The sequence below is a fragment of the Microtus oregoni genome, unplaced genomic scaffold (assembly GCF_018167655.1).
Source record: "Microtus oregoni isolate MIOR12 unplaced genomic scaffold, Mior012 000000F_ref0000247, whole genome shotgun sequence".
NCBI lineage: Eukaryota > Metazoa > Chordata > Mammalia > Rodentia > Cricetidae > Microtus > Microtus oregoni.
This window is the reverse complement of record NW_024543059.1, coordinates 69821520-69836805: the sequence shown is the minus strand read 5'-3', so window position 1 is coordinate 69836805 and position 15286 is coordinate 69821520. Positions and strand designations below refer to the sequence as shown.

Genomic DNA, 15286 nt, shown 5'->3' with positions numbered 1-15286 from the left:
TTTGGGCTAGATACCCTGACTCAAGATAAGCAAATGAATAGATATATAAAATTTTAAAATAGTTATTCTGTGTCTGGGCTTTGGCAGAAAGTAAGCATGGACACTTATGTTGCTTTGTGACACACATATTGAGAAATTCATATAACCTGCAGAGTTATACTATTTTTCTAAACTATGCCTCATTACATAGAATGCCTTATCTCTTAAAAGGACATTGCTGTGGAACTCTGGTGGCCTCGTGGACATGGACATCAGACTGGATACAACATGACAGTTGTCTTTGTGCTGGATGGAGGCTTAAATATTGAAAGATCAGTCAAGGTAAGTACATTGTTTTGTGAAAAGGAGGCTATTTCTTGTTTAAAATAGCAATACTGAGATTTGAAAGAAAAGAAGAAATTAGCAGAATTTACAATTCTACCGGACAAAGTGATAGCATTCAAAGTTTCTGGGTTTATGTTCCTAGATGGATCAGATTTCTATTTTGACCATCGCTTCCTGTGTTTTACACTCTTTCCTTGTTTCCTTTCTTTCTCAGTGCTGGGATTTGAGCCAGGAACTCAGGCAAAGTCTCCCCTGGTATGCCACATCCCTGGTCTTCTCCAGTGTGCCCTTGCGTTATATCTAAGAAGCATATATGTGTAATTCTAAAGTGTGTATACTGTTAGCAGGCTCCTAGGATAAGAGAGAACCCAGCCTAACCCATTCTTTTCTTACTTCTAATCTGCAGAGCAACAACGAAACTAACTTATACTCACTGCTTTAGCCGTTGGTCTTCTTCATGTTCCAAATTCCCATGCTTCTACTGATGCTAACTTTCCCCTCCTTACCTCTTTGGGATAATAGCACCTAGAAGTGTGAAGAACTTTTTCACTGACTAGTTGTGTGGTTTGCTCAGCCCTATGAGCACCATTTCCTTATGTTAAAATGGGGCAATCAGAATGATGTAACTTGGGTCTAGCCTATCACAGCCACAGTATGTGAATAGCAGGGATAGTAATCCTTACCTAGAGTTTTCCTTTCCCTGACACAGAGCTTTGGTGTCTACAAATGGTGGAGGTTGCCCTACGGTGCCATCTCTCACAATGCACATCACCTCTCCTTGGGTTCGGATGGCATCCTGAATAGAGGAAGTACTTTTATGCTGTTCGTTTGAATTTTTCTTTGAAGTGTCCTATGTATCTCTGAGAGAGTAGGAATATGAGTGTGTGCACACATGCATAACGTGTTTGAGGGCGAGTCTCGGACTTCTTTTCTCACTTTCTCGGCCGGGATGTGTGTTCTTCCACACAGTGATTTATTCTGAGTTATCGTCATAAAAATGTGGAAAATAACGAGCCAGTCAAGCTGACTGCAGAGAAAAAAGATTCACTTCTATTTGTGGTACATCATTCCTTTTCCTTTAGACTCCAATTGGCTGTACCATTGTTGACTTTGCCTAAAGATGTCAACCTTTGAGCCTTGAAGGGAAGTAAGATGTGTGGCCCTTCCATGCCTTCCTGCATGGGTGTGTGCTGTCTCTTCCTATGGCTTCAGTAGAAATCGTGATTGTCGATGCTTATTTCTTCAGTTACCTCATGGCATCCTCTTGTGCTCTGGATGTTATTTTCCTGATAAAACTGGGATAATGCATGGTGTTCATTTCTTTCCGAGCCTTTAACAAGGCTAATAATGTGGTTGGGAGGTGACTTCATTAAACAAGTTCTTGTAATAATGGTCGGTGAGTACTCTGGAGAAATAAAGAACCTTTGGAGGCAAACCAGGCATGGTGGTATATGCCTTTAATCCTAGCATGTGGAGGAGTGAGGTAAGGGATCCGAGTTTGAGGCCAGCCTGGGCTATCTAGTAAGACCCCCATCTCTAAGGAAAACATAGAAACAAAACAAAAGAAGGATTTTGAACTGGATTAAGGATATGGATGTGTAGATTGGCAGAATACAGGTAGCTGTGGCCATGGTAGGGGATGAACCACTCAGGGAGGACACAAAGAGGACCGAACCCTGAGGAACGATAATAAGGATGTGGCAAGAGAACAGTCTGCAGGGAAGTCTTAGAAGGAATGGTCAGAGGCAGAGAGTCACCTGGTTTGAGTAGAGAGGTGCAGAGCTGGAGAAAGAATATTCTAGGAGCAGACAGCATCAGCCATTTCAAAGGTGCCCATGATAGAAAGACGCTGAGGAAGGTCCTGTGAGTTTGGCGGTGAGGAGGCTACTGGCTGCTGTGACCAGAACGGAAACCAAACTGCATAGGTTCTAGCAACGACTGCAGTCAAGGCAGCGACTGTGGCAACCGCTAATCCCGACGTGCCTCACTTCACCGCTTTGAGATGGCAGCCAGCTGTGGGTCAGGAGACTGTCCACATGGGTTGTATGGAGGCCGTTTGTTCTTCCTGGCCGCATTGGAGCAGATCAGTGGGTGTACTGATGTGTTAGGAGCCAGAGTTTTTGTGATGGCTGGTGTACACGGTTGGTGTACACGCTGCATGAGTTCCTTTTGCAGCGCTGCGGCCAGCGCACCTGAGAGAAGGAACGGTTTACTTCAGCTCATGCCTGGGGGTCAGAGGTCAGTGTCCTGGAGCTGCTTCTCTTCTTCCGCCACGTGGGTCCTGGGAACCCAAACTTGGTCATCAGCTGTGTGCAGGAGGAGCCTTTATCCGCTAAGCCCTCTCAATGACCCAATAAATATTTCTGAGTGATGACCATTGCTTTTCTGGATAGAAGGTCACTTAGCTGCCATTTCTCCTTGACATTGCTTAGCTCACAGTGCGCTCCATGGACGGGAAATGATTCTGCTGAAAGCAGCAGAAGGTCCTTTATATTGTCCCTGGTGTCAAGATTATTCCGTTAAATTATTGTCAGAAGGTGCTAGAACAAAGTAAGCAGTCAATTAGAACTTGTATTTCATACCCCAAAGGCAGATGGAGAAGATTGCCGGTAGCTGTTCTAATTAGGAAAACCGTGGGGATTTCCCCAGTTTTTAAATTTAAAATACACATCACTCTTTTCTTTGATTTTAAATCCCTGTTTCTAGTGTTGCAGCTTCCTGGGGCAGAAAGGGAAGACGATACCCATGGAATTCTTTCTAAGTGCTACCCAGAGCCCTCTGAAGGCTTCACTAGCTCCAAGCCAGACAGGGTGAAATTCGGAATCATCAAGGTGTGTTTCCATGCAGAGAGTTCCCTGAGGCTGTGCAGAGTTAATTTCCCCAGTGTTGTCAGAGAAAATCTGAAGGGAGTGAGAATTCCTCCTCGCACAGCAGCAGGCGCAGCAAGTCCCAACCAAGCGTTTCTAGAGCCACGCTCCCCTACAGACTGTGGAAGGCCCTTCCCTGCCCCTTCCCCTCACCACTAGCAATCCTCCCCTTCCCATGCTTTGCAGATGCCAGACTCCTGTGTCTACCTCCTTCCCCGGATAGCCCTTTCACTTCCCTTCCCACCCCCACTCTCTCTTTCTTGCTAACTGTCTGTTTTTGAGACAAAGTCTCACTATGTAGCCCTGGTTGGTCTGAAACTTGCATCTTTTTCCTCCAACTCTGCCTCCCAAATGCTGGGGCCACAGACATGAGTCATCATGCCCACCTGAAACAGATACTATCCATTTTGCTCGTTCGAGTGTGTGACCTCATTCAAGTTCAATGACTGATATCTTTAAAGCATTATCTCCAGATAATAATATTTTATATTATTATTATTAATAATAATAATTATTATTTTGGTTTCTCGAGACAGGGTTTCTCTGTGTAACAGACCTAGCTGCCCTGGAACTTGCTCTTGTAGACCAGGCTGGCCTCAAACTCACAGAGATCCGCCTGCCTCTGCCTCCTAAGTGCTGGGCGTGCACCACCACCACTCGGCTTAAGGTCACATTTTGTGGTTTGGGGTAGACCTGCATTTTGGAGACATAATGTTTAAGCCAGTCCACCTCCCTTCATCCTTCTCCCTGTCAAAAGCTTAGTTAAAGAATTACAGAATGACCACTGTCAGTGGATTCCTCAGGGAGCCCTGAGAGCTGTTCACCCAAGTACGTGAAGTAAATAGAGGCTGTCAAGTTTTAGTTATCACTATATTTTGGGAGTTCTAGAAAATGCCAGTTATAACATACTGTTTCTCCAACATCTGTTATTGGTCTAAGTTTTCCACACATGGGTGTTCACTGTTAAATTCTGATAATATATATGGAGAATTGGATCTGGCACTTTCTTCTTATTGATCTTTTAGTAAATACTATGATATACGTAGAAGTTTCTTTGGAGAAATTCTGTTATATGGTATCCTTGATCTTGTGTATAATCCTTTTCATATAGTTTTAAAAATGAGATTTATTTGTTTATTTCATTTGTGAGCGTTTGGCCTACATATATGTCTGTGCTGGGGAAGGTCAGACGAGGGCATCAGATATCCTGAATCTGGAGTTATGGATGGTTGTGAGCCACCGTTAGGAGTCTAACCTGGGTCCTCTACAAAGGCAGCAAGTGCTAACAGCTAAGCCATCTCTCCAGCCCCATAGAGTTTTTTTTAAAGCAAGTTCATCTGCTTGAGCTCGCTTTGAACACAGTTTGTGTCTCCAGCTGTTGCCTTCTTGACATATTCTTGCATTTAAGAATAGTCAGGGATAAGTGAAGGGACTAGGGAGATGGCTCAGGTGGTAAAGGGTTTGCATGACGACCTGAGTTTGTTTTCTCATTTATGTGTTTGTTTGTATGTTACACAGACATGGATTTCTATGTCTCACAGCTTTGGCTGTCCTGGCATTCACTCTGTAGACCAGGCTGGCCTCAAACTTAGAGATCCATCTACCTCTGTCTCCTGAGTGCTGGAATGAAAGGCATACGCCACCACTGCCAGGGAGGACCTGAGTTTGATTGCCAGAACCACATAAAAGCTGGGTGCAATGATACATGCCTGTGACCCTAATGATGGGGAGGTGAAGACAGGGTGTAGTCAAGCAACTACATCCATGTTTAATTCTCTGCCATTGTCGGAGATAAAAATGCTAACATACAGACGATCACTGTGGAGATCATGCACAAATCAAAGGAACCAACCCCAAACTGACCTCTGCTGCCTGAAGCTCATTCTGTGAACCTCATGCAACTTGTTCTTTTGGGAGGATTTTTTCAGATGTGATGTTTTAGAACTTTAGAAATGCTTAGTTCTTTTTAGCTTTGCCTCATTGATAGAAAAGGCTCTATAAGATCTAGACGTTTACTGTGAAAATGTTTACTGTAAACCTGGGGCAGAAGAGGTACACAGACCAAGACTTATCTGACCTTTGACATAAAAGTATTCTGATTAAAAAAGAAAAAAGTAGACATTGCAATTCAGCTCAGATTTTGCACTGGTCTGCGTGAATTATTCTCTTTGGGATTATCCTTTTCCCGTTGCTGTTTCAGGTGAGGACCATCAGACACGGTATATTTTTGATTATATGTAGCCAGACACTGTCTTAAACTACATACAGGGAAACATTGAGGTTTAAGCCGCTTCTTTGAAAATAAGTGCCCAGGAAAATTGGTGGAAACAACTTACTCTGTAACGACAAAATGTGAGGACATAGATGCTGTGAGGACGAGCGTGCTGAGGAATAACAAATGGTGCCCCTTTGCCCTGGAAGCTCCAGAGAGGACGCAGACGGCCCTGGCTGCTTCACCAGGAGCTAGACGCCTGCTCAGAATCAGCGAGCCCGAAAACATTTGCTGCCACTCAGCACCTCTCTGGTTTTCTAGAAGAAACACTTGAGAAGAATTTATTTACTTTAATTTTAGAGTATTTGGAATGGATCAAAAGGAAACAAAAGGCTGGAATCTTTGCCAAACTCACCAATGTTTAATCCTTTCCAGAGTATGTACATCTCTTTGACTTCTCTCGAAAGAACATCTCTAAGTTAAGGAGTTTTTCTGTTGACTGACTAGGAAGATTGGCAAACCTGGTATATTCTTTACATATAGGCAAGGATCAATACTGTGGTTTGAATCTCAAACATCCTCTAGGCTTGCTGTGTCTAGCTCAAGTTGTTCCATTACCAGAAAAGACTTGAGAGTCAGATATTGGGGTGAAAACCTGACAGATCAAAGAACTGGTGGAGATGTGACCTCCTCTCCACATCTCCCAGATCAAAGAGAACTTGCAATCTCCAAGTCCCTCCCTGCTCCTTCCTGTGCCTGGCCTCTACCCGTAGTCTTGACTTCTCTTTGGCTAATTCAGGTCAGCGAGATCCTGGCTCCGCCCCCCGATTCAAGGTTAACTTTATTCATTTGCAGTCTCCCAGTGTCTTAGTCCGCTCTAACACCCCGCATCACAGGCTCACTCATGTTTTAAACGCTTGTTCTCCAGCTGGTAATGTTCTTTTAGGAGACTGTGGACTCTGGGAAGTAGGGCCTATCTGGTGGAAGTCAGTAGGAGCAGGCCTTTGAAGGTTAGAACTTTCCTGTCAGGCCTTTTTCGCCACAGCGAACTGGAGAAATTCCCTTAAAAGGAAATTAACTGGGAAGGAGGGGTTCACGAAGCCTCCCAGAGGACCTATAGGCAAATGGTTTTGGAGGTGGGAGAGATATTTTTTTTTTGATGGTGTAGCCACTGGCAAGTTGTCCATGCTCCTGTGGAGAGCCCTTCACTTATGCCTTGTAAGTAACCCTAATTAAACACCTTGGTTCACCCCAAACAAAACAAAATGATGTAATTATTCAAACAAAGGCCAATAAGAGAATGTTGTTAGTATCTGCATTTCATTTTGGCCCTGATTTGTAGCATTTTAGTATCATAATGAAACCCAGCTTTGTCACTAGAAAAGAGAGGTGTTTAAATGGTTGCTTGGCGTCAGAGACCCAAGATACACCTCTAGCTAAAAACTGATCAAATAACTCTGCACTGTGCAAACTCCACCCTGGTAACCTCTGTTTGTGCCATTGGCAAGGGTGCAGGGAAGAGTGGCCTCCTGCCGTTCCTTAGCAAGGGTGCAGGGAAGAGCGGCCTCCTGCCGTTCCTTAGCAAGGGTGCAGGGAAGAGCGGCCTCCTGTCGTTTCTACAGGCTGGAACTATTTGTGGAGAGCAGGCTTTTTTTTTTCTCCTCAATTGCATTTTCAGTGCAAATAACATGGCCTTTATCTCTAAAGTGCGTAGTGGTTGATCTGAAATGAGTTTTAGGAGCATAGGTTTGCCAAAGTTTAGAAACAAACAGTGTTGTTGTTGAGAAAAAAGTTACGGACAGCTTCGTGAGTATCTGGTTACACACGGCCAGGACGTGGCTTGGAGCTCGAGAATCACGATCTGTCTGATCAGCAAGGGAGAGGAATTTGAGGAGTGCGGTATTTACTTATCAGCCACGACCTCACCTGACCTTTGGTTACAGTATCCTGAGCTCCATCTGGAGAATGCCGCGAGCTCTTTCTGCACTTTTGAAGCTAGCTCTTCTATTTTAAAAAGGAAACCAGAGCTGGCGTGATGGGACAGACTTGTAATCCCAGCACGTTGAAAGCGGAGGTGGGAGGATCAAGAAGGGACCAAGGCCAGCCTCGGCTACATACTGGGGTCAAGGCCACTCTAGGTCTTTATGAGACCTTGTCTCTAAGGACAAAACAAAGTAAAATAAAAATAGTTTTTTTATGGGTTGAAATCTTTATGAAGTAGCTAGAACAGTGATCAAGGGACAAGCTCACAGAACCATCAAGAATGGATAGAAAAATTTGAATACTAAGGATTTTAAAACTGGTGCTTGGAGAGATGCTCAGTAGTTAAGAGTCCTTGCTGCTCTTCCAGAGGACCTGGGTTTGGTTCCCAGCGCCCACACTGGGCAGCTCACAAGTCCCTGCAACTCCACTTCTGGGGAACCAGATGCCCTCTTCCGGCCTTTGCTGGCACCCACACAATTCCTCCCACCCCCTCGAAGTGCAAATAAAATAGATCTTTAAAAAAAAATCACTTTAAAATTTAAATTGCTTGATGTTTCGTTTCTTCAAGATTTTTTAATATTTATGCCTGTCCCCTACATTTAGGTAGTATTTTCCTTTGCTGGGCTATTTAACATTTCTTTGTCCCATCAGATATGTTCACTCTGGATGCAAACGTATACTGCTCAGGGATCTTTTTCAAAAGCCATTTTCAGAGGCATTGTGTTCTGGGAAATAAAATACCTGTTGTTGCAGGCTTTTATGTGGCCCTTCGAGGTGAAGAAGGACACAATAGGACACGAGAGCCCTCCCGGGTGCTCTGGTCCCTAAGACGTCAGCGTGCCCGAAGCGAGGTGCCTGGTAGCTGGCCTCCCCCAGAGGCTCTTGGGTACTTTGAAGCGGCCTTCCACTCCTGCTGGACAGTCGCACTGCATGGGTTGGGGGATGGGAGCGATGCTATCTCATAGGAAAAACATCAGAAGGGCTTGTGTTTTATAGTTAATCATGGGTATTCTTCATATCACACTGAGGTTTAATGCATGCTGGTTTCGGGGGATGGGAGATGGGGCCTGGTTTGGTTTCTGGCACCCTGTGGCTGGCTCCAGGGGATCTGATGCTCTCATCTGGCCGCTTTGGGCACTTGTACTCATTTACAGATAGATACCTTCGCCCTACCCCACCACCCGCAGACGCATAGCGTACACAAAATTAAAAAGTTAAAAGGCAGGTACTAAAAATGTAAAACCAACAAGGGTTTTCTTAAAGTTAGTTGGACTGTGAATTCAAGGCATTTCTATGCACTCTTTAGAACCCGCCCCTTTATTTACACCGAACCCTCCCGTGTGTGCTACTGCAGTAAGCTGCATGGGCTATTTGAAAAATACCGCTTTCCTGAGGGTTCTGAATCTTCTCAGTCTTGAAACATTTCAAGCTGTGGAACCACATTCACATTCTTGGTGTTTCTACTGACGTCATCTGAGATGTCTGTTAATTGCTGAATGTTCTCGAGCCCAGTGTGGTGGGTGCAAGCTTTCTTAAGCCTTGTTTTTTCCTGAATTTTTATTGGCCTTAGATACTGTTAGTGCGTATTTCATTCGCTTTCAAGAAAATGTCCTCAAATCTGAGTAACTGCGGTCGTTAGTCAACTTTTTATTTAAATAAACATGGTACTTCCTGAGCAAGATGACTGACCCAGCTCATCGCACAAATGATGATGGCTCAGCTGCCCTCCCCTTAGACAGTTTGGAGGTGCTGCCATGTCTCTCCCTCTGCTGCTGTAATATCTGTGCAGATGTTAGCACGGAATTTACGTGGTTACCCGGAGGATCAAAAATCATCTTGTGCTTCGTGTATTTTGGTGCCAAAACTTTACATCGTAGATTATCCTTGATGTATTAAGCCGATAGCAAGGGAATATCACAAAATAGGAGGCCTGTCCGTGCCCAGAGGGTCTCCCATTTGTAAAGCAAAGTGTCTTCAGATGGCCTGTCGACCATTTTGTCTCTTGCAGCTAAATCTTTTATTAGCTAGGCTGCTGTGTATTGCTGTGAGCCAGGGGGTGAGATTCTGTTCACTATTGTTTCTTCCTGTGGGCATTCAACAGTGCCCACTGATGGCTTGTTTCTCAGCTAATATGTACACTTCCCTAGCCATTGTCACATGTCCACACTGAAAACTTCGACGCAGTCTTGGTTTCTGGTTTGTAAAGGTTCGTCAAGTCTTGACTTTTAAAGGGCTTACTCTGCCTATGTTTAAGATATTTGATTTCTTTTTCTTTATACCACGAATAATTGGCTATAGCATGGCACAACTGTACCATGATATTTAATTGTGCATGTGGGGTGGATGCACGAAGTCTTGCTCTGTTGATCTCTTTCAGACAGTCTTTCATTAAACCTAGAGATCAATGATTTGGCAAAACTAGCTGGCCAGCCAGCCGCAGGGATCCTCCTGTCTCTGCCTTCCCAATGCTAGGATTACAGACACATGCTGGGATTGCAGGGGGGCATTGCCATACTGGTATTCTTGACACAGATGCTGGGCATCCAAGTTCAGATCTGCATGATACTGTGACAAGCACATAACCCACTGAGCCATCTCCTTAGCCCCAATAAACATTATCGATTATCCATCTGTCTATCTAATATATCATCTACCTACCTGTCTATCTACTTACTTATTTACACTGCAAGTAGATTTATAAAGGAAAACTGAAAAAGAACACCCAAAGAAGGAATACCAAATATATATATTTGGCTTTTTTGAGACAGGGTTTCTCCCTGTAGCTTTGGCGGCTGTTTTGGAACTCTCTCTGTAGACCAGGCTGGCCTCAAGCTCACAGAAATTCACCTGCCTCTGCCTCCTGAGTGCTGGGATTAAAGGCGTGTGCCACCACTGCCTGGTTCCATAAATATTTCTTTTTTCTTTTTTTTTTTTAAAGATTTATTTATTTATTATGTATACACCATTCCTTCCATGTATGCTTACATGCCAGAAGAGGGCACCAGATCTCATTATAGATGGCTGTGAGCCACCATGTGGTTGCTAAGAATTGAACTCAGGACCTCTGGAAGAGCAGTCAGTGCTCTTAACCTCTGAGCCATCTCTCCAGCCCCCATAAATGTTTCTTAAAAGATGTTACATTTGCATTAGATAATAATAAATTACTGACTTCTGGAAAGTCAAGGGAAAGATGCCTTTCATCAGAGCTGCATTTCTTATTTAGAGTTACACCCAATTTCTCTTATCTGTCATTTTCAAGTTTCAACCATTTTAGGAGTAGGCTACACAGCTGTGGATTGAGAATTGAAGTGTTCTTTTCTTTAGAACAGGTTTCTCATAGCCCAGTGTGGTTTCAAACTTTGTATGTACATAAGGATGGCCTTTAATGTACAGGCCTTCCTGTACATTAAAGGCCATTGTATGTACATAAGGATGGTTCCCACTGCTCCCAGCCTCTGTGCCACCGTTCCTAGCTTTATGAGACACAGGGATCCAGCCCAGGACGTTCTGTATGCTAGCCGGGCAGGCTTTCCGTGGGGCCTCATCGGAGCCTGAGAATTTAAGTCTTCCAGTCACGTCTTTGCAACTCATCCTTAGAGTAGGAAATAATTTTTTATAAATGTTCTTCTGTAATGAGCTAAAATATTATTTAACTAAGCGAGTTTTGATTATAATTAAAAATTTAAATTAAAAATATCATCTATCACTGTGAATCAAATTAATGAATACAGTTAAGCTTTGTGTTTTTGTGGACGTTGCTGGGAGGACATTAGGGTTTAAAATCAGGGTATATTAAACAGCAGTGAGATTGCAGCATTCAGAGCAGACGACCAATAATAGCTGGTAGGTTTTCAGCAATGCCGTAGAGCGCAAACTGAGTTTCTGGTTTGTTTTGCTTTGTTTTTTAACACAGGGTCTCACTATATAACCCAGGCTGGTCTTGAACTCTCTTTTCTCTTATCTCTGCCTCTTGAATACTGGGGTTATAGTGTACAGTACCCCTCCCTGCCTGTAAATGTATCTCTTTTATTTTTATTTATTTATGAAACAAGTTTTCATTGTGTAGCTCTGGTTGGGCTAGCACTCACTATGTAGTCCAGGCTGGCCTCAAACTCACAGAGATCCGCCTGCCTCTACCTCCAGAGTACAAGGACTGAGGTGCATGCCCCCAGTCCCTGCCTAAATTGGTCTATTAAAAACCTACTTTGTCAGCCAGGAGTGATGGAGCATGCCTTTAATCCCAGCTCTCACGAGGCAGAAGCTGGGGTGACTCTCTGTGAGTCTGATGCTAGCCTGGTCTACAAGAGTGAGTTCTAGCCCAGCCAGAGCTACATAAGTGAGACCATTTTTAAAAACGAATGAACCAACCAAATCAACCAGACAAATAAACAAACAAACAAAAAAAAAACCCACCACCAACAATAACAACAGAAATACCTTTTCATTCTTCCTACCTCTACCTTAGATCATTCAGAACACACAGACCGCATCTACTATCTGCCATTATGATATCATCCAATATCACATGTCTCTGGAAAGTTCACCATCTTTCTAGGTAGTGAGAGGGAAGACGGCAAATGCTGTCTCAGTTTTTTTTTTTTTTTTTTTTTGACAGTAGATGGGGGCTATAGGAGTGTGTGGTCATATTTACCTGGGTGCTGGGGATTCGAACTTGGGTCCTCCTGTTTGGGAGCCATCTTCCTAACCCCCTACTTTTTGGTTTAAAGAACAAGTTCACTTGCACTTTTAAGTTTATGTTCAATATTTATTTCTTTTCACGGTAGGTTTATTTCAGGACAGTGCAACTTATCGAAGAGCCCATAAAAGGATCTCCTGGCCTGAGTTTCTACTTCAAAATTAATGGACTTCCTATATTTCTGAAAGGCTCAAACTGGATCCCAGCTGATTCATTCCAAGATAGAGTGACTCCCGAACTGTGAGTGTTGGCTTCTTTGCCTCTCCTTCCCCTACCTCTCTATACCGCTGCTAAGCTCAGAGATCAGAGTTACTCCCATCTGTCTCTTTCACTCCCAGCAGAAGGACCCGAGATCTGCAGAATGATTGGATAACAGAGATTTTAGGATAGGCACAATTATTTTCAATCATTCCCTCTCCCTCTTAAGATGCAGCTAGCTAGTTTGAGACATCCCATCCACGTTTTACAAAACTATTATTATGTGTTTTCTTTGGAGAAAATGACAAATTGATATTTGAACTAATTAGTCTCAAACATTTAAATCCAGCTCATTGTTGTTCTTCAAAGAATACATTAAATAATTTCAAGCATGGTTTTAAGGGATAAGGGCCTACATTTATTTTATTATGCTAACATGTTATTTTACTTTTTAAAAAAATCTTTTGTGTGTATGATGTGTATGTGGGGGGATATGCACGTGTGTGCGCATGCACATGCCCACATTCATGTGTATATTTTTAGGGGGGGGGTTGGGATTAGTTTTATCTTGTTGACCTTGTCCTTTGCTTTACAGAAACTTTTCAGTTTAATAATTGCTTCTCTCAGTGTCTGTGCTACTGGGGTTATAAATAAGAAGTGGTCTCCTGTGCCAATGTGTGTTCAAGTGTACTTCCCACTTTCTCTTCTATGAGGTTCAGTGTGGCTGGCTTTATGTTAAAGTCTTAGATCTATTTGGATTTGAGTTTTGTGCATGGTGATAGATATGGATCTATTTTTATTCTTCTACATGTTGATATCCAGTTATTTCAGCACCAATTTGTTAAATATACTTTCTTTTTTCCATTTGATATTTTTTTGCTTCTTTGTCAAAAATCAGGTGTTCGAAAGTGTGTGGATTAATATCTGGATCTTCGATTTGGTCCCATTGGTCCTCCTGTCTGTTTTTTGTGCCAATACCAGGCTGTGTTCAGTACTGTAGCTCTGTAGTAGAGTATGAAGTCAGGGATTGTGATGCTTCCAGAAGTTCTTTTATTGTACAGGATTGTTTTGGCTATCCTGGGTTTTTTTGCTTTTCCATATGAAGTTGAGTACCATTCTTTCAAGGTCTTTGAAGAATTTTGCTGGTATTTTGCTGGGAATTGCATTGAATCTGCAGATTGCTTTTGGTAAGATTGCCATATTTACTATGTTAATTCTACCTACCCAAAAACATGGGAGATCTTTCCACCTTCTGGTGTCTTCTTCAATTTCTTTTTTTAAAGATTTAAAGTTCTTGTCATACAAGTCTTCCACTTGTTTGATTATAGTTACTCTGAGGTATTTTATGCTATCTGTGGTTATTGTGAAGGGTGATGTTTCTCTGGTTTCTTTCTCAGCTCTTTTATCATTTGTGTACAGGAGGGCTACTGATTTTTTTTTAATTAATCTTGTATCCTGCAACATTACTGAAAGTGTTTATGAGTTGTAGAGGTTCCTTGGTAGAATTTTTTGGATTGCTTATGTAAACTATCATATCATAAGCAAATAGCGAGAGTTTGACTTCTTTTATGATTCGTATCCCCTTGATCTCCTTTTGTTGTGTTATTGCTCTAGTTAGGACCTCAAGAAATATACTGAATAGATATGGAGAGAGTGGACAACCTTGTCTTGTTCCTGATTTCAGTAGGATCACTGTGAGTTTCTCTTCATTTAGTTTGATGTTGACTGTTGGCTTGTTATATATTGCCTTTATTATGTTTAGGTTCCTTGTATCCCTGCTCTCTCCAAGACTTTTATCATGAAGAGATGTTGTATTTTGTCAAAAGCTTTTTCAGCATCTGATGAGATGATCGTGTGGTTTTTATTTTTCAGTTTGTTTATATGGTGGATTATGTTGAACCATCCCTGCATCTCTGGAATGAAGCCTCTCACACTAATAGTGGGGAGGAAAGAGTTTGTTTGGCTTACATTTCCACATCACTGTTCATCATCAAAGGAAGTCAGGACAGGAACTCAAACAGGGCAGAAGCTGATGTAGAGGTCACAGAGGAGTGCTGCTTACTGGCTTACTCTCTATGGCATGCTCAGCCTGCTTTCTTACAGCACCCAGGACCAGCAGCCCAGGGATGGACTACCCACCATGAATCACTAATTAAGAAAATGCCCTACAGTCTTCCATCTTTTAGAGGCATTTTCTTAATTGAGGCTTCCTCCTTTCTGCTAATTGTGGCTTGAGTCAAGTTGACATAAAACTATCCTACACTGAGGGCAACCTTGCATGTCATCTTCATCATCCATCTTACTTTAGATTGGGTCTTTATTTTGTTCACCACTGTATGTGACAGGCTATCTGTTTCCACCTCCTGTCTTGCTGGAATTACAGTTGTGTGCTATAGAACCCAGCTTTGTGTAGTTCTGGGGATTTGAACTAAGGTCCTCAAGCTTGAGCAGCAAATACTTAACCCCCCCAGCCATCCCACCAGCCCTTTTTTCTACTTCATTAAAGAACTAAAAAATTCTTGGTGGGAGGGGAAAATGCAAAAATATAAGAACAAAGTAGTCGGTGTGTCTGGAGAATGAGTCTGGAGACCAGAAGGACAATGCGAAGACATGAGGATTCTGGGTAACAAAATTTTTCCATGGACAAAACCAAAGGGAGATAGATAATTCAAAATTATGGCTTTGTTAATCCACTTCAGTGACCTTCTTACTGTCAACAGCTACCCTACAGCACCATGCCATGTACCTTAAATATAGATACAACAGAACTTATAAAACTAAGCAAAACCATGAAAATTCTTTATCTGGAAGATAACTACAAGTGTTCTCTGAAGGTTTTGACACTAGAACTTAAAAATTAATAAACGTTTATGTATATGGAGTGTTTATACTGTGCTTTTTTATGTGTATGTATGTATGTGTTCAGTGCATGTGCACACGTGGAGGTCAGAGGTCACTGTTCTTGCTCATCACTTTCCACCCTACCCTTGGAGACAGGGTCTCTCG

At 42.6% G+C, this 15286-nt stretch overlaps 1 protein-coding gene across 3 annotated transcripts in view; it reads left to right on the top strand.

Moving 5' to 3' along the window:
- Manba (mannosidase beta) overlaps positions 1–15286 on the top strand; it is a 68690-nt gene that overhangs the window by 25913 nt on the left and 27491 nt on the right. For all 3 annotated transcript variants that reach the window (XM_041651094.1, XM_041651103.1, XM_041651107.1), the window contains exons 7-8: positions 211–321; positions 12171–12322. In XM_041651094.1, the coding sequence (XP_041507028.1) occupies positions 211–321; positions 12171–12322 (263 nt within the window). The remainder of the gene's footprint in view (positions 1–210; positions 322–12170; positions 12323–15286) is intronic.